Below are 24,108 nucleotides of genomic sequence, written 5' to 3'. Positions count from 1 at the left end.
TTTTTATAATTAACTACTTACCTAACTTTTTTAATCTAATCAAATTAATTAAATAGATTTTATATAAGTATCAGAAGAGTATTATTTTACCGTTCCTGCTTACCTTTCATCAACCCTTGACCCGGTGGGTCTTCCCGGTCCAAAGTGCAGTCCGCTTTTAAAACATTGCTCTGGAGAGCGACTGGAGCCAACCTCCTCCTGCTGTTTCTCGAATTCCTTTGTAGTTTCCTACTCTTCACCCGACTTTCTATATTTTTGGTTTTTCGTCATTCACCACTGTTTCCATCCCACAGAGTTATCTCCGTCGTTTGAGGAATTAGTCCCATCGTCAAAATGGCCAACAACAGAGAAATCGTGATAAAGGAGGAAGACCCTAAAGCTCCCAGATTCGTTTTCCCCTTTCTTCCCTAATTTTAAGTTGATTTGCCTTTCTTGAAGACAACTCTACTGAGGCCTCTGGTAAAGAGGTCGAGAGGCGAACTGGGACTGTGGATGATGAAAGTACTGGGAACGATGGTGCTAAGCCTAGCTTTGTGAGGTTTCCAAAAACCCAGTCGGTTGTTCCTCCTCCTTTGGAGACTGAGGCCGAAGAGTCTGCCAAAACTTCCAATCCTATTATACTCTGGCAGGTATTGTTTTGTTTTGCTGTTTTTGAATGCCTTCATTCGCTACGAGTTGTTGGCTGCATGTTTATGAAATCGAAGAGGTGGACCACATATTAGAAACTATTCTTTCATAAATTTACTTCAAGTGTTTGTCATGGTCTAGTGAAGGTGCTCTAAGTTTAATAATCAGCAGCATAACTTCCAGGTTTTTATGATGGAACCAGAATCTGAATATTGAAGGGAACAAAAGATAAAGAACTAATAAATATTTAACAGAGAATCAGAATTGGAGCTTATTCGATCACACCAGTCTTTTTCGGAATTTTTTTGTGGAAGAATCTATATCCATATCTATAGATCGATAAATTCTCTACAAAATTATTTGTAAGTCACATTGTTTATCAGTCATGAACAATGTGGTTCTCTCTATAATTCAGTAGTCACAAGCTTCATGGGCAGGACATCTTGCATTGGGCTACTGCCTCTCTTAATTATATTAGTAATTTTATTTATAGTCTTCTCTCTGTTTTTCTTACTATTTAAATTAAATTTCAATTTGGAATTTCCCATCGAAAAATGTTTTAAAATTAAATTATTCTCCCATTTAAAATTTTCTATCATGTTGTTATCCATCCTTGTATTAGACATGGAAAAATATATAGTTAAAACTAAAGTTTATGCAATCACATATTGTTTAAGAACCACTGGATTTTGATAATTGAGAGGTTCAATGTCAATTTAAATCTGTTGCTGAACTCTATGGTATCCAAAGATTGTGTTTGTAGATTAAGTTTGTCTTGGAAAAAATTCTATCCTAGAAGCTTTGTAATTTTTGTTCGGGACCAACCAGTCTTATTTAACTAAAAATTTACTTTCTGCAGTACATCTGTGTTGGTACTCAAAAGTATTCAGTCATTAATATGAGGCTCTGTTAGGCTGCCTTTGATATGTTTCTGATAGAATCACAGCTCTGAAATATGTATTATTCAACTAGAAATACTCCTCCACAGAGTGTAGGTCTAATGGAGGTAAACCTAAACAGAGAAAACACACTACCCTATGCATTCGAGAGGCATATGAACTCTCCCCAATTCACTCACCACATTTTCCATACCCTTTCCAATAACCAGGTTCCTGTTATATAGCCCCTCTCTCTCACTAACTGTCAAATGGAAAATACCACAAACACCCACACTCACATGGTTCACATCCCATATGTCAATAATATCCTTATACCCGACAGTTCCCCTGCATATTCTGAATGATCTCATGCTTTGGTTTTAAACCTTGACCGTGTGACACAACTGCATTAGTATTTGGATGATAAGATGATTCCCTAAACTTATGAAGTTAATTGAGTCCCCATCTTATTCGATGTGATGTTCAAGTGTTTTATTTGTGTCACTAAAAGTGTAGTTACCCGTATTTCATGTGTTCAATGCTTAATATGGCGTCATGGAATGAATTTTCTCAAGAAGAAACCCTGTCATCATTATTGGCACACATATCAGAAATTACAAACTTCCTTGCTCCTTCATAACTCGCCGCCTGCTAGCATGCTGCTTGCAGCACATTGAGTTGCAGCAGTTAAATGCAGTGCTCACGCATAAAAAGCTTATTTTCGTTGTAATATGAAAAGAAGAGAACAAAAGACTGACAAATTCCAACAAGCATCCAATTTCCAAATGTATCAAGCATCAAGCACAAACTACAAAATGGCGTTACCAACATTTTGTTTTTTCGTGAATCAAACTTATTTGCTATTGAATTTTTTCTTCCTTGTTTTCTTTTTTCGTTTTTTTTTTTTTGGTTTTGGGTGAATAATTCTCTTTAACATCTTCTGTGGAAATTAAGGTATTTCACGGACAAAAATAAAATTAGGGGAAAAAAAATTAGATAGGGACAAGATAGAATACATTGGAAGTAAACTATGAAAAAGCACCAAAGAAGTAGAAAAGAGAGAGAAAAGGGAGAGAATATAGGGGGTAGGAGAAAGAAGAGGGAGAACAACACAGCAAAGAGGGAAAAAAAAAGAGAAATAGAGACAGGTGGGGAAGGAGAGCAGAAGAATACAGAGAGGGGGAGTCTGGCCATCTAGGAGCACACTTCAGCAGGGAGGGAGGGATTTCGATGAAAAGATTCTCATGTACCTGGCTTGTGATGTGCACAGTGCCTGTATTGTGGGGCACGGTGCACCATCTTGAGTCTGAAGCGACACAACTTTGATGCGTTATATACTTTTAGCATGTATGGTCACTTTGCTATTGAAACAATGGATTTATGGTTAGGGAATGATCGATGTATTGCCAAGAAGGGTACCTTTACTGTAAATGCTTCTATGAGCACCTGACATATTTTCTCAATTTTATATTTTGGTTGGAGTGCCTTGAGTCATGGATTGAACCACATCATTGGTCAGTTGCACAACAGCTGGAAACCCAGTGTCTCACTGAGGGTTGGGGAGCTTCCCCCTATTGATGCCATTTGGGTTAGGCTTTTGTGGTCAATAATGTTTATTGGAGGTTCATATGGTTATTCACCGAAGGACAGATGTTCGTTGCTAGGTAGAAAATGCTGCCGCAGAGGGCAGGTTATTTGTGGATAAATTGGAAGAGACCCATGAAATTGAATAATGATCTAATTAATACTCTTTACTCTCGAAAGTATCCCAAGGGGACAAGGTGTGTGAATGTATTACCCTGCGATCAATATCTTTAAAAAACTCATAAGAAATCTGACGGCCTGAAACCCTTGTAATATATGGTTCTTGTCGTCTTCTTTTTTCCCCCCTTGCAAAACTTGACTTGAACTGGAACATTGCGCCAGGTATAATTAGTTTATGTTGACTTTGATTGTCTTTTGGGCTTGAATATCGCAATCGGCTATCTCGAGACTATATGCCATCCTTGACTGATTGAATTTGTCCATGCTAATCAACTGGCAAAAGGTTTGGCTTGTCGTATATATGTTTGTATGTATGTTTGCAAAATATAACTTTTGCCAATACACACACAAGGACGATTGACACGGTTTATGATTTTTATGGTCACATCAAGCGATAATACTTTTGGACAGTGTTATCATTGTTTGAATCTATCATCTCTTTTTTGTTTTAACAAGTTTAAATATTTCCCAGCAATACCGGGGCAACTTATCTTTAGTATATAATTTTACTATTAATTCCAGGTTTATGCATTGGGAGGAATCCTTATTGCAAGGTGGATTTGGGCAAGATGGAATGAGAGGAGGCCTAAAGGGAGGAACCCCAATGATGAGAATTCCCAAAATAGGCGTTCTTCAGATGAGAATGAGGGTCGACCGTCTGGTAATGAATAGAGATTTTGATTTTCTATATAGCTTGGGTTGTTAGATGTCTGAACTCACTTCGACATCTTCTCATTGGCTGTGTAAATCGCCACTGTTTTATAAAGCTCCTCTTTAGCTTCATAGTATTACAAATCTTTTGCTTGACATGTGAACTTTGACTCTTGCAGTCCTATACTCCTCTTGAACTTTGATGTTGCGTTTATCATTGTATTAAAACCAACAACATTTGTTTCATGAATTGAATTTGAATGTGTATAGGGTTAGCTCTTAATAATTATTCCTACTATTTATTGCCTTGAATAGCGTAGCAAAAATTTATCCCTGCTATGTTTAACTTCATTTGATCGCTTCTTTAAGGCTTTATTTACTAATTAAATTAAGAAAATTAGTTGAAATTAGTTAAATAGTAAAAACTCTTGCAAGTTTTCAAAGTTATTCTTTGGTTAATTCATTAGAGATAGAGGATGGACAAGTCATTTTAAAGAGGTAAAGGCTTTTTGGAAGGTTAATTATAAATGTTTTAAATTTTCTACTTAGCTTGCATTGAGTCCTTAAGTTGTTTATGAACTTTCATGAGTTTTTTTAGCTCAGCGGCTATATAGACCATTCTTTCAATATCACTATAGAAGTACAACTTCATTTGTTTGGGACGTTTGGAACAAGTGTTACCTTTTAACTTTACTTTGTCCACCTCTATGCATAACTTATGAAGGTCCACTGTCATGCTTTCTCAACGGTTGTTTGGTTAGCCATATTTCAACAGATGGAAGGGTAAACGTGGAACCCAAGAAAAAGATGGAATGGAAATAATATTGGAATGGAGAAAATTAGATATGGATAGAATTAGTTAACAATTGGCATGGATTTTGATTAGTTTATGTAGCCCCCCCCCCCCCTCAAATTTTAATCACTCATTAATGTAAATATATTGATTGGTTTTAAGCATTGATATTTGTAACTATAACAACAATGCCTTCCCTATGCAATGATGCACATGGTTGAATGTGAAACTCCCAAGCATTATTACGTTGGAAAAGCTAAAAAGCTCACTGTTTTGTAACGCATCATTTGAAGCCCTTGTCAATAAAATAAAAGCGACTAATTTGTAAGACAGACACAGTGAACAGAGACAGATATGGTGAAATAAAGCAATCTGAGACGTGATATTGTGAAAATTTTGAAACTACAAACCTCAACATGAGAATCGTTCTCAGATTATGTAAGATAGTGATTGAAGGCTCGCCATGGGGCAAAAGCCAGTGATGTAATGAAAAGAATTTCACTTAATGTGCATAAATAGCAATTATGTAAACAAAACAAAGATTTGGAGCAATTATCTCATGCATTTTGGTTAATCAAAGGCTTTAGATACTCATGTAGGGCTTGTTTAGAATAAGGATTAAAGTTTTTAAAAGTAGTTTTTCAATTATGATTAACGGGATATTAGATGAAAGTTTTGTTTTGATTTATACGAACGTGATTATAAGTGTTTATATTAAATAACTCCAAATAAACATTATCCGTTTGAAACAAGAAGGCTGGCAATTTGTACCATATGTAACTAAACTTTTCGAAATTTACTAATGATTTTATATTACTACTCTAAAGTATGTAATAAACTGAAACGTTAGCTATTCTTCGAATCTTCCAAATGTTCCTCCTCAATTATTCTGTCTTGGTAAGGTTCAACGAAAGTATTAATTAAAAAAATTTACATGACAGTTCTTAAAATAAAAGATATCAAAACAGCTATAAGTGAAACCCATGTAGTCTGAACATCACATAAACTATTTGAATAAAACCTGTGTTGTCTAAATAAAAATATGCGACTTCTTACCCAAAAGAATTAAAATAAAAATATGTGACATCCAAATGGAATATTTACATACAATCTAGCATGTTGAAAAATAAAAGTAGGAATACAGGCTGGCCCTACAGGACGATGGGCTTAAAAAGACCAACCTTATGGGATTAAAATTTCAAAAATATATCAATTTGCTAGGCCTGGCCTTCAAGCTGACAGGTTCATGACTGGCCAACAGGCTTTTGACTCATTTTAAAAAATGTTATTTTTCATATTTTTATCAAAAAAATAAAAATAAACTGATGAAATTATTAATATAAGACATAAATGTGAATAAAATTAATTTTTATAAAAATTAAAAATAAACTAATGAAATTATTAATATAATATATAAATATGAATAAAATTAAGTCACAAATATAAAATATCATCATATCTAAATATCCATAAACATCCAAGAAAATTTAAAACATCCATTAACAAGATAATAACATCCAAAAGTTTTATTAATAGTGCAATGTGCAATGGACAAACACTATTATTAATTTTTTAAAACTTCATCATTATTATAATCAATTGTTCTTCTTCATGAATATGCTCTTCTTTCAAAGAAAAAATATCAACTTTTTTTTTTATAGGAATTTCACTTTTAAATTTTGCAATCTAGCTATTATTTTATTTTAGTTTGAGAAGTATTATTGTTGAAACTCATAAATTTCTAATTCCAATTATAGAATCTCAAGTTATGTAAGTATAAAAATTACTCTCTTATCAAATATATATAGTTTAAAAACATCAACACATAATATAAATCAAATTATTATTAAAGTCCAAATTAACCCATTTTTTAAAATTTAATTTTATTGTCTAAAATTAGATCAATCAAACCATTTTGTGAAATTTAATTTCAAAATGATAATAATAACTAAATAGTCTAAATATCATTAACAACATAAAAATAATAATATTAGAATCATACAAAAAAATTTTAAAAAAATTATAAAAGGGCCTAAATGGGTTGGCCCTCGATCCTACAAGACTGACCAGTTTAAGCCATCGACTCTATAGGACTAGTCCTTTTAAGACTATTTTTCATTTAAAGGGAAAAATTCTAAAGCCGACCCTCACAATTTTTGTGCCTCAGCTTGTTTTCCAACTCTATTGAAAGAGGATCCCTTCCCCAATTATCTATTAGATATCATGTTAAATCATGTCTCTTTCTCTCTCTCTCTTTTTGGGTAAAAATTATGTTTTTCTTTTAAAACTGTATACGATTTCTCAAAAACAAAAACAAAAACAAAAATTAGATCTGATCTAATATCACCACCCATAAAACCATGGTATTGAAATCCAACTCAAGGTTGGCTAGTCGACTGATGAATTGATAGATCAGTCTTCTATCCAATTCGATCAAGAGTTTTCAATAAGTTGACAGGATTGAATTATATACATATACACACATATTAATTCCTCACAAACCCTAATCACATCAAGGCAGAAAAAGGTTACGTCTTCCTTTTGGGCAGCAATGACACTAGAGATCCCTTCTCACTTTCCTCAACTTATCACCCTTTTGTTTGAAACATTAGTTCCTTTGGTTTTTTTTGTGTTTTTTTTTTTGGGGGGGGGGGGGAGGACGCGAAATAAGCTACTACATGCTTTGCACAAAATGTCACAGAAACTTGTTAAACTGTGGGGTGGAAGGAGAAAATGAATTGAAATGAATTAAGAAAAAATAAATTTGTACATCATCTTAAAAGTAAATCAATCAAGATATTCAAATATTGCTATGCAAAGAATGTAGTTGATACATGAGTTCTTTTCGGAGTTGGTCTCTCCTTATTTTTCCCGTCGTAGTGAGTGGAAAGGGCTTCCTCCACAGGATAAACATTTTTGGAATCTTAAACCTGAAAGGAAATCAATGGAAAATATGTACCATATATTAAATTAAGTCACATTATTTATAAGTGACTCGTTCCTCAAACTTTATGCAATATACAAAAGGCACATCTAGTTGAACAGGAATCGCTAAAACACTGATGCATACTTAAACGAGCTTCCTCGCTTCTCAGTTTCTCTTAAAATATTATTTCCTCTTATTCTTAATATAAGAACTATATAGATAATTTGTGGATATTAAAAAAATTAGTTGATTTAGTCATTCATATCAAATGTATGCCGGTTTCCTTAAAATACGCTTTCTAGTCATATGTATTGTAACTACCCCAATACCTCTTAATGAAAACTTCTATGTGCAATCAATACGTTTTGGGAAAAAAATTATAAATTTAAAAGACAAAGTGAATTGAAATCTAGTATCTAGATCAAAATGAGCCCCTCATCTAACTCTGATATCTAGGATCAGCGGTAGTCACATTGAGTAGCCTGACATGCCTACATCCAATATTAAATAGCATGAGATACCTGCTTAAATTCTTTTCTATACAATATTGCCGAAGATTCTCTGGTGACAAGTGATGATCATCTGAAACAGACTGCTCTGACCATTGCCAGTCTTTTCTTGGTTGGATACAAGCAACTACCATTTCAGACAAGCGAGCATTAGGTATTCCAACAATTACTACAGCAGCAATCCCAGAATGTTCCAGAAGAATTGCTTCAACCTATTTGAAATAAACAGTATGCTTAAACCTCAATGAAAATTTCGAAGACCACAAATCAAGTAAGATAAAGAATTGATAAAGACAGGGAATCAATTTAATTTAGTGACTTTGGTGGTCCTTATAATTTCATCACAGATAAATTTCTACAAGTGGTGTCATCTTAACTGGTTAATCATGTGCTATCTTGATATTCTAAACATGCATAGCTCATCGACAAAACATAAGATTTAAAGACAGAAATTTTGCTAGTATTAGACCAAGTCTTTATGAAACTATAAGGTACAAAATCATAAATTATAAAAATTATTTGTAAATCGTATAAAACTGTAAAAAAAAAAAAAATAATGACACCATTAATTTTATGGGAAAATCACTATCAGATCTTAAGGAAAAAATATAATAATCTAAAAGTCTTAATCACAAGGGAGCAACCTGGAACTTCTTGTTATTTTTTGCTCTAAAACTTGTTATTCACTAGTCATGGAACTTTTTAGTAATCACATTCCTTCATTGGGACCATATATTAGTTTCCCCTTCCCTTCACGAGAATTCTATATAATAATATCATTCATATGAATATGTTTTATTCTAGTTGTGTGTCCTTTTTGAAATATGAAGCTTTAAGAAATAATCCAAATAGGTTTATTGTCACTGTTTCTACCTCTTCAGGATAGATGTTCTCTCCACCACTCTTGATCCGACCTTTTGTTCGCCCCAGGAGCCACAAATTACCGTTTTGATCAATTGATCCAATGTCACCTGTGTCAAGCCAGACTTCATTTGAGGGATCTAATGAGCTTGTCGAAGTTTGATCCCAATATCGGATCATTACATGTGGTCCTCTGGTTAAAATTCTCCCAACATGGCCAGAGGAATCTGCACATATACTGAGTTCTACATGGGGAGCAGCCTTGCCAACACAAACCCCTTGGGAGTACTTTATTGTCTCAGATCTTCTATTCACAGCCATCTGAGAGGACTGACCAATCTTTTCTTGAGTTGCGTCATAGAGGGTCAGGAATGTCAGTGAAGAGCAAGCCTCAGTCATCCCTTACATATGTGAATCAGATTACAGATAGAAATTAAAGGCCAGTAAGTAAGAACTTCTATTTGTTGGACAAAGAAGACGTAACTAACAAGATTTGAATAGAGTAATATATTCATGTCTTTTTGGTATATCTTTATTCAGTAAATATCCGGGGGGAGGGGTGTTGAGACTATAGGGTGTCTTTGTCAAAGAAAACTCAGAGGAATTCACTAAAGCCTAAAATAAAATCTAGGGAAAAGTAGCACCCAAAACCTTAATGTTATTTCCTAAGTGCATCCAACACCCTAGTGTCATTTTCTCGAAGAATCTAGCACCCCCTAAGGTTATTTTCCAATCATATCCAATACCTTAATCTTATATATGGTTTAATGTGTTGGATGCACTATAAAATTAAAGTGCTAAAAGCACCAAATACTCGATATAGGCAAAAGTCTAACGATGAATAAACCTCGGGCTATTTATAGATCCATAATCCTAGTTCATCTAAACTACTATAATCGTAAAAGACAAGATGAACTTTGTCAAATTTAAAGTATTCTAAATCCTAGATGAAATTAATGTTTGTCTTCAGACCATCAATATGCTAGCACAAGTGATGCTGTCACTTTTCTGAATCATTAAATTTAAATTCTGTCACTACCTTTGCTTCTAATTAAAATTGTAGTTCTTAAGGCTCTGTTTGGTTGGAGGGTTGTTGAGGGAAGGGGAGGAGAGGGGAGGGGAGGGGAGGGGATAAGTGTGTTTGATTGGGAAAAATAGAGGGGAGGGGAGGGAAGAAATTTGTCTTTTAGTGCTCCCCTCCCCTCCCCATGCTCCCCTCCAAATTTGGGGTTTTTTAGAGGGGAGAGAAATATTATGTCTAATATTAATCAAACTACCCATACTAATTTTTTAATATTCCAAGTTTGTCCATCTTATTAAAAATCTTTTTTCACTTCTTTCTCTTTTTTAGCCACTAATAATATTTGATAATAATAATATAATTATATAATTATACAATATATACATATCATATGTATTAATATATACATATCATAACATGTGTGTATTATAATTATATATTATATCGTGTTTGTATTAAAAAAATAAATTAGTCTAAATATAGAGATAAGGGTATATTTGTCAATTTATAATTACCTCCCCTCCCCTCCCCTCCCCTTATGAACCAAACAAGAAATCTCCCCTCCCTTCCCCTCCCCTCCAACCAAACAAAACCATGACCTCCCTTCCCCTCCCTTCCCTTCCCTTTAATTAACCTCCCCTCCCCTCCCTTCCATTGAACCAAACAAAGCCTAAGATTTAAGAGGTCTCAAACGAAATCTTCCTGAGAAGGCTATTCAGACAAATTATGGTAAAAAAAAAGCTAAAAAAAAGCTGAAAAAAAAGCGGAAAAAAAAAAGCGCCATGCCAGAGATACCTACCATAAGCTGATATAAGCTTAGCCTTAGGGAAGAATATACTGGAGTACATGATTAGTTCATTTGAGAGGCTCCCACCTCCGTTAAGTATTTTCTTGATGGATTCCCCACATTTCCAGATCTCCTTGCCCCTGACAGAAGGCCAAAAAAATAAAAAAGCCAATGAAATTATATTTATTAAACAAAGGATATGCAGAATTATTGTTCTTGGGTGAAACCCAAGCTGCAAATAGCAAGACCTTCAAGCAGAGAAGGCGTGACAATTTAAATTCAATATTTTGGCTACTAAAAGATGAAACTTGATCCTTTTTCAAATATCTTTAAAAAAAAAAAAACATATTACTTCAATTAATGTCAAAAAGTCCCATTATCTTGACGCGGTACATTAAGGAAGGGAGAAATCAAAAAGGGCGATTAAAACATGAAGTATTATGCGATAATCACTTGACTTGTAGGCATTAGTTTTAACTTATATCTATAGTTTTCAATCATAAAAGTTTTTTCTTTTACTTTTTTCCATTTTCTTTGTCGGGTTTAAAATTTTACATTTTAATGTTTAGGTAATAAAACTGCAACTACCCTTTAGTCTAGGTGGTTAAATGTATTTACCCTATCATTTAATTCAGCTTTTTTATTGCAGAATATAAATGACAGAAGAGTGAATGGAGCAACATTTTATACTAAAATAAAAGCCGTTAGTTTTTCAAAACCAGTTACCAGTGATACCCGGAACAAGTATGTCAATCAGAATATACCTAATTAACGACACCATATCAGCCATTATTGCGGGGACTGTGATTAGAGATGTGACAGTATATTGCTCTATGGCATCAACAGCCGATTGAGCGTCAAACTTCGGCATCAAGACATGGCAACCGCCAACCATTAACATAGCCATTGCCGATGACAATCCACCAATATGGCACAATGGAGCACTATGCAAATAGATCTGTTACAAAGAAAAATTCAAAAACAAGTAAAACTTAACTTCTCTTTAACTCTTTCAGTTTGAATTATCAAGTAAGCAGGTGTTTGGTACAATGTCATCTTGATCTCATATACTCCCTCCAGCCCTTATTATGAGCTTCAAATAACTAATTTACATATAATGAAAAATCAGTTAAAATTAGTTAAATGCAATAAATAGGTAATAAATACCCCCTCTTTCCATCGAAAAGAATCATCAGAATCTTACATCTAGTTTAATAAAATACCAACTGTATGTATCATTTCTCAAATCAAACACCTCAATCTACATTACTTAAATCAGAACATCAACTACTTTCAGTTCAAATAGTAGTCAGATTTTAGAAACTAAAACAAGAAAGGCATACATCATCCTCACTGTACCCAACAATGGCGATCTTAGCTAGAGATTGTATGAACAGAGCTGCATGGCTTAGGGTGACTCCCTTGGGTTTTCCCGTGGTTCCTTGAGTTGACAACAACATAAGATAAATTTTATGAGATTATGAATTCTCAAAGCATTAGATATGTGCTGTAATAGGTGAAGTAATATCATTAGTCGATAAAGAATTCAAGCCCCAGATTATCTGCATTCAGATATCAAACAGCATTTTTGGAACTTTGCATTGGACATTTTGTTTCTTAGAACAAAAATACCATAACTATGATTTATAAGGGCATCTAATAAACTTTTTCTAAAGAAAATAACTTGAAATTAAACCTCAACATCACATCTTTTTTTTCTTTTAAAGTATTCCATCCCTCATACTTTCAGTGGATGGATATGTAAAACTTGATAAAATCCATTTAATAAAACAATCGACGTAAACTGATCATTGCATAAATTGGTCTCACCAATCACCTAATACCTTCATAAAAAATCATTTAAATCAATATTTTCAACCTAGCAAGCCAATGCTTTTTACTTATGACTAATAATGCTGTGTTACCAAATGATTGCCTGCCAGGAACTGCACAAACTGAGAACAACTTATTTCCTAACGTCATATGGATTCAATTGGTAAAGGTTCTCAGTAACCACAAATCCTGCAATCTTGGCAGCAGAATGATTGATCCATTATCTAAATAAGTGGTCTCACCACCACTTCTCTGGTGATAGTGCTTGTTTACAAACACACAAATCAATGTTGGCAAAAAAATTAGAAAGTACACAAACCACAAGCATAAAATAGGGTATTCTAGAAAAGCAACAATAAGACTTGAACCTGAGGTGAAGCATATTACGACAGCGCCTTCAGGAGCCCAGGAGTAACAAGACGGTGGAAGCTTTGTGAGATGCTTCTTTAGTAATTCTGGAATTAGGACTGCCAAATAGTAAAACAATTATTATGACAGCTTATTTAATCCAAGAAAAAAGAAAATGCTTCATATAGCATATTTTTACATTGGTCCCAAAATTTACCATTCCACTTCTTGACAAAATCTGAGGAAGGGGAGCCTATAAAGACATGCCACCTAAGAGATGAGGTATCCTCTTTTTGGAGGTTTATGAACCAGGTGTAACAGCTCTCATCAGTAACCAACATCACTGGTCTCACGGAGTTAATTGCCAATGTTGTCTCTTTAATGCTCTGCAGGTGAAGAAAATTAATTGGTAAAATAGGTGTAATGCTTAACACTAGCATTTGTACGTAACATACTTTATGGAAAAGGAAATTGAGCGTGCAAAGAAGATAAAGTAAATCGATGCACCAAATGGTTTCAAAGAGAAGGTAAATGACTTTCCAAATATAACACTAAGTTCCCTGTCCTGTATTACAGTCACATTCCTATGTGTGACAATATGCCATTGGAGTTATATGTGAGTCATGCTTCTTCCGCCCCTCCATCAACTCCGAAGAAGGAAAACTTATGAATAGATAGATGAAAGTTCATATTTAACTTAGTTTGGAGTCCTCTAAAAAATAACAGAGGAAGACCAAAAAGAGCGCTCAATGAGGTCATTGAACAAGACATTTTGGTTAACAATCTATTTAAGAATTTGTTCATATTTAACAATAAGGCGTGTTGTATCACTTGATGCTTATAAGAATGAAAGTTGAAATAAAATCACTTCCAAATATAGAGTTGAAGTGCCATCTTGGCAGCAGCAAGGCTTCATATTCAAATTAAGAAGAAATAAAAACAGGTCAATGATAATTCATCACTCATCTAAAAGGATCGATCATGTCAACAGAAAATCTACTTACCCATCGATAGTTCAGAAGAGAAGCTATCCCTCCAACAAATGCAATGGCTAATAACCACTCCAGATACAAATCACTGAGAGGGGAAAGAAAAGAAATCAATAGACGTTTCATAGGATATGATCTGTTCAAATGGCAAATCATTGACCAGTTTCTTCTGCTGGCAAGGGAGAAAAGAAAAATCATGTACAGCCAAGAAAACTTAAGCGAGAAGGATAAAATCTTGAAATCTAAAACTAGATGTAAAAGAGTAATTTTTCAGTGCCCTTCTTATTTTATTCAATTCATCATTATCTTGGAGCGAGACAGTGCGACTTAAAACTTCAAATGCCTTGTTATACATCACACACTGCTTAAGTCAAATTACTATCATACCCTGCTTAAGTCAAATCACTATCTTACAACAATAGCTTTGATCTATAATGACATCACAGACCAGCACGCAAATATAATGTTTCCATTAGAGTCATTACTACTCGGTAGACACCCCAAAGTATATGAATTACCCTATAGTAAAAGGCAAGTCAAAAGCTCAACGTCAAGCAGAGAAGCTTTTAAAGTGAATAATTTTCATGTTTGTCAATAACCACAGTTTTCAACGGGTTCTAGTACTTAATGCATAGCCAAATGCACCCGGTCAGAAATCTCAAAATAAATAACTTTTTTTTGGACTGAAGATAAATAATATTGATATAAAAAGTTTTAGCTACATATTAAAAAAAAAAAATTCTTTTATTAGATTTCAGTGGAAGACAACTTGAATTTTATACAATAAAAAAATGTGCATGATAAAGCATTTCAAAATAAGAAAGAATAATTTACTAAATTAAATCGTAATGAACTATGAGCTGAACCAGATAATTTGAGGAAAAAGCATTTTATTTATCTTATTAATTTTCTCACTGTTTTCCGACAAAATCTACACTGTTGCCAGCTTTATGAGATGCTGGGACAGATTCAGGGCATTTTTATTTAATACACAGAATGGCAAACAAAAGGATGCTAATGTAATAAGAAATAATCATAATGTTTTGATATTATATATATATGCACAACACGAATCATAAAAAATGATAATTACATAAAAGTACACTTCGTTCCACCCTATGCGTGGAGTAGAGAGGAAAAATATTTTTTGATCCTATTTACAGGGTACTGAAATTTTTTTTGTATATATGTACAATTTTATCTTTCATTGGAGGGAGGCAAGGTAATAGGGATTTGGAGGTGAGGATGGGAGAGCAAATTATTCCTCAAGTATCAAAGTTTAAATACCTAGGATCCATTATACAGGAGGATGGGGAAATTGATGGAGACATTTCTCATAGAATACAAGCTGGCTGGTTAAAGTGGAGGAAAGCCACCGGAGTTATTTGCGATAAGAAGGTACCTGAGAAACTTAAAGGAAAATTTTATCGGACTGCTATAAGACCAGCTATGATGTATGGTAGTGAATGTTGGGCAATAAAGGGAAAACAAGAGCACAAAGTCGGAGTAGCAGAAATGAGGATGTTGAGATGGATGTGTGGTCATACAAGAAAAGATAGGATTCGAAATGAAAAGATCAGAACAAGAGTCGGTGTGGCACCTATCCAAGAGAAAATGGTTGAAAATCGCTTAAGATGGTTTGGACATGTGCAGAGAAGGCCTTTGGAGGCCCCGGTGAGGAGGGTGGATTAAACAAGATGGAATCCCATAAAAAGAGGCAGGGGAAGACCGAGAAGAACGCTGAATGAGGTCATTGAACAAGACCTCCTAATCAACAACATATCTAAGGATTGGGTTGTTGACAGAGCACGATGGCGTCGTGTGATTCATGTAGCCGACCCCACCTAGTGGGATAAGGCTTGTTGTTTGTTTGTTTGTTTGTTTGTACAATTTTATCTTTCATGAAGTTCAAGGTTTTTCTTAATACGTGTGAAATATATTAGAAGTAACTTAAAAATAGGATTAGAGGAGTACATCATTTTGAGTGAAAAGCAGAGAGGGTGCACGCTTCTTTATTTTTAAAAAAATATATCTAGTGCCTTAAAATATTTTTTTCAGTGTCATTCACTATTCTAAATTAATATTTAGTGCATTTGGCATCATAAAATATTTTTCTAGAAGCACCTATTCTCTAACACCCTTACACCCGGGCATTCTGAAATATTTTTTAATAGCATCCAATATTCTAAAATATTTTTTTATCCATAGTTAAAATATTTTTCATTAACCCCCTCTATCTAGCATCAAACACACTAGAGTATTTTTTCAGTAGTACCCAGTATATTGAACTAAATTTTAATATATCTGTCATCCTAAAATATTGAACCCAAAATTTATTTAAAATATTAAGTGCTAGGAACAAATATTTTAGGATCCTAAAAATTAGTTTAGGATATCTTGATATAACCGAGCATATCGTTGGCCAAAAAAGGGATAACCTCACATATCGCAGAGAATCAGTACTTTTGCATCATTGGTTTATTGACGGGGGTAGTTTTATTTGGGGGCCCAACCGACCCAAGACCAATATCCCTCGTAAATATTTTTAAAAAATATTTTCATGCAAATGTTTTCCTGTAAATTAACACGTAAAATCACATTTTTGTAAAATCATGTTTTGTTTTTCCCAAAAAGGCCCAAGACCAAAATCAAGCCGCAAAAGCTTGTATTGAAGCAGATGTCTGGAGTTCTGAACTTCTTGATCAAACTTCATTTCAGAACCCAGAAAACGCATTAAATTATCAAAAATTCTCAAGAATGTAAATTAAATAAACGCCCCAGAAGCTAGAGTACGAGTTCGAATCGAAAAACCACTCGCCCCACAAAAAACAAAAAGTGTCGGAGCTGAAGATTGATTGGAAGGGTACCTGTTGTAAGCAGAGATGGCGACAACGTCGCCTGCTTTAATTCCCAATTCTTGAAGACCGTAGGCCAACGCTACTACTTCATGCACGAACTGTTCTCCAGTTTTGTGACGGTCATTGGCAATTGTGACCGGAAGATTTCGTCGGGAAGTTAACAATCGACTCAAACATTGGCAAATGTGAGCATCGGAGTACTTAGCCATTCGGTCCCAGATTCCTCGACGAAGAAGCCCTTTGCAAGTGAATTGTTTTGAGAGCGAAACAGGGAGTCTACCGGGCGGGGTTCAACTAGTGGAGACTCTTGGAACGCTGCTGTAAGAAGTCCCCAAGTAAGCATTCTGTGGGGGACCGTCCAGCATATCTGGCTGGGATAAGAGGGTGATCTCGTTCGCAATCGCATGGATCAGGTAGGAAAGGTTTCCACAATACTCACTGAAAATATGAAAAATATTTTTTTTTTTTTTAATGAAAAACTGGATACAACTAGAAGTCTAGAACAAGTCAAAACAAGACAAAACTGGGAACTTAAACATGAAAAATACTCAAATGAATATTGAAAACTTTTAAGGAGATTTTTCAAACGCAAAAAAAGGTTCAATTTCTAAAATTCCAAAAGTGATCTAAATTTGCAAAATTTCAAATAAACTATAATGAATAAATTGAAATTTTAAAATGTTGGTAAATTTATAATGTTATCTTTTTCTTATTTTAAAAAAAAAAAACCGCAAATTAGTCTTACCATCAGCCTACTGGTGCTGAAGCTGGATGGGCTATTGGTGCTGAAGCTTTGTTGACCGCCGATGATCAGTCATCAAAGTTCCGTTGGCAGGCAACTTTTTGTGGCAATTTTTTTTAACATTCGTAACGTGTTTAATAATTTTTTAAACAATTCACAACTCCATTAAACTTATTAACCGCTTTATATAATAGGTTTTTAAACTTTGAAAAATTAAGGAAATGGGAACATGTTAAACTCTTATATACTTAATATGTACTCCCTCCGTTCCTTATTATAAGAGACACTTGATGCTTATGTCATGTTCCTATATATAAGAGACACTTACAAGTTGTCTCTACTTTTTTGTGTTGATTTACTATTTTACCCATATTTATTATCTCCAACTCACACTCTCTCTCCCTTTCACTTCTCTTTCTTTTAATAATTTAATTGTTCTCTCTCATGCTCTCTCTCTTTATTAATGAGGGCATTTTTGGAAAAAAAATTATATTTTTTATACATTAATTGTTCTTAACTAACTTTAACTGTTTTTTTGATCAACGTACTTCGGTTATTTGTCTCTTATAATAAGGAACGGAGGGAGTATTATTTAATCAAACTAAAATGTCTTAGATTAATAATATTAATTGAAAAACATATTATATAAAGTAGTTAGTAACGTTAATAGAGTTGTGAATATCATTATAAAAGTTGTTAATCACATTATAAATGTCAAAAAAAATCCCAATTTAAAAACCAGAATAACACGTGATAAATGACATTAATAAAGTTACGAATACTTTTATAAGAATTATTAATCACGTTACAAAGATTAAAAAAAATTCAAAATACAAAAGTTTCCAACTGCCAGAGCTAGGGCTGAGCATGTAACCCGAAACCCGGCCACCCGCCCGCAACCCGGCGAAATTGGGCCCGTTTGGGCCCGCCCAAAAAAGAAAATAAACGGGCGGGCTTAAATGGGCGGGTTTACAAATTAAATGGGCGGGCTACGGGCACAGGCACGGGCTGCCCGTACCCGCCCATTTATTTTTTTTTTTAAATTGAAGAAAATAACACATTGATAACCCCAAGCCCAGTTCTGCAGTCCAATAATTGAAAGCCCAGTCCGAGTGAGTGTCCGTGTAGGCGTGTACCGTGTCCATCTCTGGCTCTCTACGTCGTCTCCCCTCCCGTTCCCGTCTCCGAAACCGAAAGAAAGACTGAATGTCTGTGCCTCTGTGGTCTGAAATTGTGAAATCTGAATGTCTGGTCTGAACTCTGAACCGCTTCACGCCTTGTCGCCTTCGCTCTCTCAGACTCTGATCTCTCACTCTCTCCTCTCTAATCTCGTCTTCGTCGGTGTCCCGTCTCACGGCTTCCGCACTCCCGGTCCCGGACTCCCGCTGAGCTGAGTCTGAGTGAATCACTGAATCCTCAATCCTGATCGGCTGATCCCCTCGAGTCGACCTCGAATCCTCGCCTCCTCGCCTCAGCTCGGTCTCTGCTTCAGTCGGTCACCACTCACCGTCACTCGGTCTCTGTCTCCCCTGATCCGGTGATCCCCTCGAGTCCTCACCAGTCGCCTCGTCCTCGCCTCGGTCAGACCGTCACTCACTCGGTCGGTGTCTGTCTCCAACTCCAGGCTCCCAGCTGGCCAGCTCGATCTCCCTGAGTAGTCTCTATCTCTCACGAAGGATCGCAGTCACGGTGTCACCGATCTATAGGTATACTCACAAAGCTGGCAGGTTTCAACTTCCTCTTCCTATATCGAGTTTTCTACTTTTCATGTTGGGTTTTGCATTGTTGTTTCAGCCTGGTTCACGCCCGTAAGCTGTTTGATGAAAATACACAACTAAAAAATGTCGAAACTTTACATAGCATTATAGCAAGTCATCGTGCTTTATTGGATTTTGTATATTATATGTAAACGTAGATATTCATCTGGCCTCATCTGCACAATTCCCTGACCTGGGTATTACCATATTCACTATACTGACATGCATGCGGACTACTCTGGCAAAGGATTATGGTGGTGATGATGATGATGAGTGATTGATGATGATTTGATGATGATTAATCCTTTACAATTTTATATTTGTGATTGTCCTCTTTTGAAGCTTGAACCCTTGAACATTAGAAATTTATGATGGTTTCTGATTGTATGGACTATGGAGTTTAGATTTTGATTAATGGTATTATAATTTTCATCTATTTTGATTTTTGAATGCGAATTGCATGCGAACAGCCCCTGAGCAGCACCTGATTGTTAAACGGGTTCCCCATAACCCGTTTAAGCCCGCCCACTTAACCCAGCCCGTTTAGGGACGGGCTTAAACGGGTTATGTACGGGTACGGGCCACCCCGTACCCGTTATTGCATAAACGGGCGGGCTGCGGGTTTGGGGCCGGGCTGCCCAACCCGCCCGTTGCTCTGGCCTAGCCAGAGCTATAGTGCTAGTTGCTAGCTGACGACCCATCGTAGCTCTGGCATTGGCCTCAAGCGTCGAAACTCTAACAGTTGGCGAGCCAATGAGTCTGGCCTAAGGTTTTTTAATGCCATTATAAATTCACTGGCCTTTCAAAGTTTCAATTTAGTCATTATAATTTAATTAAAATTTTGCAAATTCAAGTCACTTGCTAGGATTTTGAAAATTCAACTATTATATTTTTAGAATTTTTACCCAAAAAAATTATTTCTAGTTTTTAAAGGTAAGATAAATTTAATCACATGTATTTTAACCTCCACACTTGAGTTAAATAAAATCTTAACATTATTATATTTACAATCTATATTTGCTCATGTGTAGGACGATTTAGATATTGGGAATTTTTATATAAACTTTTTTAGAGGTGATGAGCAAAATTATATCATATAATAATATTTTATATTACTTTCGATCCTTAATATAAGATTAGTTGACTAAGTTCAGCAGATTAAGAAAGTTAGTTAAATTAGTTTTTTGTAGTAAATAGATTTTATCTTCCATAAAATACACTTATGAATAATATGTACTCCTCTGGTACTAAATATAAGACTCCTTTTATAGTGTAATTTATACTACAAAAAGAGTCTTATATTTAGGACCAGAAGAGTATTTGAATTACATATTGATAGTAACCCATTAACATATGAAACTGGATAACTTGAGGACAAAATAGATAAATATTAAAGACAAAATAAATTTGAGTTTTATATTTAAGACTAAATTAAATATTAAACTAACTATTATATTAAGAATAGAAAGTAGTAGTATATTTACAATTTATATTTTGTACAAAACGCGGGAGTCTCAATCATTACTTAACAAACATCTAGTCTATGTTAAGTTGAAAATTCTTCCATCATTTTTAATAAGTTGAGGGACAAAATTACTTGATAATATAGGGTCTATTTGTTTTTTTCTTTAATTCTCTTTATAAATTTTTTTTTAAAACAAGTTTTGGAAAAAAAAAAATCTGTCTGGATAATTATTTTAAAAAATTATATTTAAAAATAAACATACTGAGATCGAAGAGTGAATCCCCTCGATGGAGAAATAGCTATTGGGTAGAAAAAAAAATGTTCCCAATTTTTTCAAACAAAACAATAAAAAATACAAAAAAAATACAAAAAATTATTTGGGTTTTTTAGTTTTTGTATTTGGGTTTTTTAGTTTTTAAAAACACATTTCTGTTCTTTTTTTGTTTTTAAAAATTCTTTACTAAAAAAACAAATTGTCACACAAGGTTTTTTGTTTTTTGATTTTAAAAAAAAAACTCTTTTCAAAATAAGAAACCAAATAAGGCTATAGTTTAAGTATCCAACTCTTCACAAAATATTTTTTGACTACTCTTTAAAACTTATATAAACTAAATTTATCTGTTCCAAAACAAAGATATGTGAATGATCAATAAATAAATTGTAATTTTATTTGACTTGATGGGTTGTGTAGATGTCAATATAAATATAATTTTAAAATTAATTTTGTAGTTAAATTAACTATTGTGTGTGTAATACAAATTGAAAGAAATGCGTATGTTTATATGTAGATAAAAAAAATTAGGTGAGTTGAATTCAAAGGTTTACTAGGACTAGGGCACATGCCTCCAAATTCAGAGAGCATTTACAGAAGTACCCACAAATCGTCTATCAATAAGGTTCTCACATTGATAGTGAAATTCAAACTTATAACTTTATCAATTATGAGTCAACTTAACTAGATCAACTTTTATTAATAAAGGGTAATATAAACCCACGATCATGATATAAACTAACTTTTATTTCAGGAAAAATGACTAGAAAATGACTATTGAAATTTAAAAAGACAAAAAGAGCATCCAAATAACTGAAATGACTAAATGGGCCTAAGGTGTGAATATGGGATTATCAAAATTTGGTATAAAGACTAAAACGCCCCTAACGACTTGAGCTAAATAGAGGACACATAAAGCTCCAGAAGAGATATTGAAAGCAGGAAAGTTGGGAAGAGGAAGCCTGGAGCAACACTTGAAATTTGGAAAGAGAAAAAAAAGTAAGCAATTTTTCTGTTCAAATGCTAGTATAGTACTCCTCCAACTATCACCATTTTGCAAACCTTACTTATTAGGTTGGATTTTGCTTGTGGGCAAGTTGGTTTGTAGTATGAGTGGGGTGAACGTGCGGCATTATGTAAGTGAGCCGAGGTTGATGGTGGGGTTTGGGTTCTTAACTGGCTTGGCTGTTGCATGCTCAAATGGGGATGGGCTTGTGAGTGAAGAGGGTTTAGATGAAGAATTTGATGGGGATGAGAGATTGATGTATTGGAAATGGAAAAATAGTGGCAAGTGACTTACATGGCCATGAAGTTTGAGGTGGTTAGTGTTGTTAAATTCATTAGTCAAATTGTTAAATCCTATATTTAATTTGTCATGGAGGAAGTGGGTGTGTGCGTTTTTTGGGTGTTTCAGAAGGTAAATGAAATTGATTATTGGGGAACTAAAATATTGAATTATGCTTCTTTGCTCTAGGTTAGCAAGCTTTGATGACGTTTAATATTAGGTCAACATCTTCAAAGCGACTTACTTGTTATTTTCATGTGGGTGGAAACTTTGCAAAAAATGATGATAGTGAAGTTAAGTACAATAGTGGAACACCAAGGTAAGAATGATAAAGGAGGGTATAAGGCTTGAAGATTTGAGGGTAATGATAGAAGTATAGCCTGGTGTAGATAGTAATAGTTGTGACATTAAATACACATTAGGCTTTGATGATAGGATATTAATAGATCTCATTAATGATGATGAAGCTGATAACCTATTTCAGTATAATGACAGTAATGCACAAGTTTACAAAGCAGCTAAAGGTAATGAGAATGTGGAGGAAGAAGTGGCTGATCCAGACAAACCAGTCACAAGTTTTTTGTTATAGAAGTTGTTAATTGTTACAACGTTATTGTTAATCTATTAACAAATGTTGTAATTATACATTCAGCATCTCAAAATTCTTTGGACTATCACAGCAAAATGATGAGCCTATGTTTGAGCATATGTAGTATAGAGTATACCAACACCTTTACCAGGGATAAATTCCTTGAAATGGAAGAAAGTGTTGTTAAGACTAAGGCAGACTTTTACACATGAAGATGATTTCAAGAAGAGACTACACAAGTTTAGTATTGCAAACAAATTTGAGTATAAATATGTGAAAAATTATAATACCCATATGTATGTCAAATGCAAGGTTAAAGTTTGTCCATAGAGGATCAGTGCGAGAGTAGCTAGAAAGAGCACTCCATTTTTACGTGTGACAACATTTAAAAATAAGCATGTTCATAATGCCTAAGAAAATCTTCATGTGACACATGGGGGAATCAACTAGCTTGACATCATCAATTATAATTAAAGATATTAGGGATCACATAGACATACATCCAAATGATATAAGAAAGAGGTTGGAAAGAGATTATCGTGTGAAGTTGACATACAAGTAGGCATATAAGGCTAAAGAAAGAGTGTTGGAGAACATACATGGCAGAGCTGATCAAACTTATATGCTTATTCCATGGATATGTGACGAGTTGAAGGAAATAGATGACAAAACAGTGACAAAATGGGTGGCTACAATGAACAACACATTTGAGCGTGTATTCATAGCCTATGGGTGTTGTATAGAGGGCTTTATTGCTAGTACTAGACATATATTATATATTGATGAAAGTCATTTAAGTGGATTATATAAGGGGACACTACTTTCAGCCTCTACTTATGATGCGGACAATGAATTAGTGCCTTTTACGATTGCGATTATGATTGTGAAGAGAGAGACACTTGAGGATTAGACATGGTTCTTATATATGATTAAGGAGATAGTTGGTTCAATGTAATTAACAATTATTTTAGACCGACACAATGTAATTATCAGTTCTGTCCAAGCAATATTAGGAGGTGAGCAACATGCGTACTATTATAGACATGTTAAGGAGAATTTCAGTACACAAATGGCTAAGTTAAATATAGGAAAAAGTAAGACGAGTGGCAACACAAGGGATGATGGACTGCAATTCCTAGATGCTATTATATATG

General features: G+C 34.4%; 1 protein-coding gene and 1 long non-coding RNA gene across 2 annotated transcripts; one reads left to right on the top strand and one right to left on the bottom strand.

Annotated features, from left to right (window-relative positions):
• Positions 1-423: 423 nt before the first annotated feature.
• On the top strand, positions 424-4,218 carry LOC114753920 (uncharacterized). The gene is made up of 2 exons (XR_003741075.1): positions 424-629; positions 3,792-4,218. It is a non-coding gene; the product is annotated as an uncharacterized LOC114753920 (long non-coding RNA).
• Positions 4,219-7,392: 3,174 nt separating this feature from the next.
• On the bottom strand, positions 7,393-17,125 carry LOC114753923 (2-succinylbenzoate--CoA ligase, chloroplastic/peroxisomal). Its single transcript, XM_028942625.1, has 10 exons — positions 16,855-17,125; positions 14,003-14,075; positions 13,216-13,384; positions 13,019-13,117; positions 12,161-12,258; positions 11,582-11,775; positions 10,830-10,957; positions 9,022-9,410; positions 8,161-8,360; positions 7,393-7,643 (listed from the first exon to the last, which is right to left on the bottom strand). The coding sequence occupies exons 1-10, from the start codon at positions 17,052-17,054 to the stop codon at positions 7,514-7,516; spliced, it is 1,680 nt and encodes a 559-aa protein (XP_028798458.1). The 5' UTR covers positions 17,055-17,125; the 3' UTR covers positions 7,393-7,513.
• Positions 17,126-24,108: the final 6,983 nt, after the last annotated feature.

Source organism: Neltuma alba, unplaced genomic scaffold, assembly GCF_004799145.2.
Source record: "Neltuma alba isolate B1F8T4 unplaced genomic scaffold, ASM479914v2 tig00008285_pilon, whole genome shotgun sequence".
NCBI classification, from domain to species: Eukaryota; Viridiplantae; Streptophyta; class Magnoliopsida; order Fabales; family Fabaceae; genus Neltuma; species Neltuma alba.
Note: the sequence above shows the minus strand (reverse complement) of the source record. Positions and strands in the feature narration are given on the sequence as shown.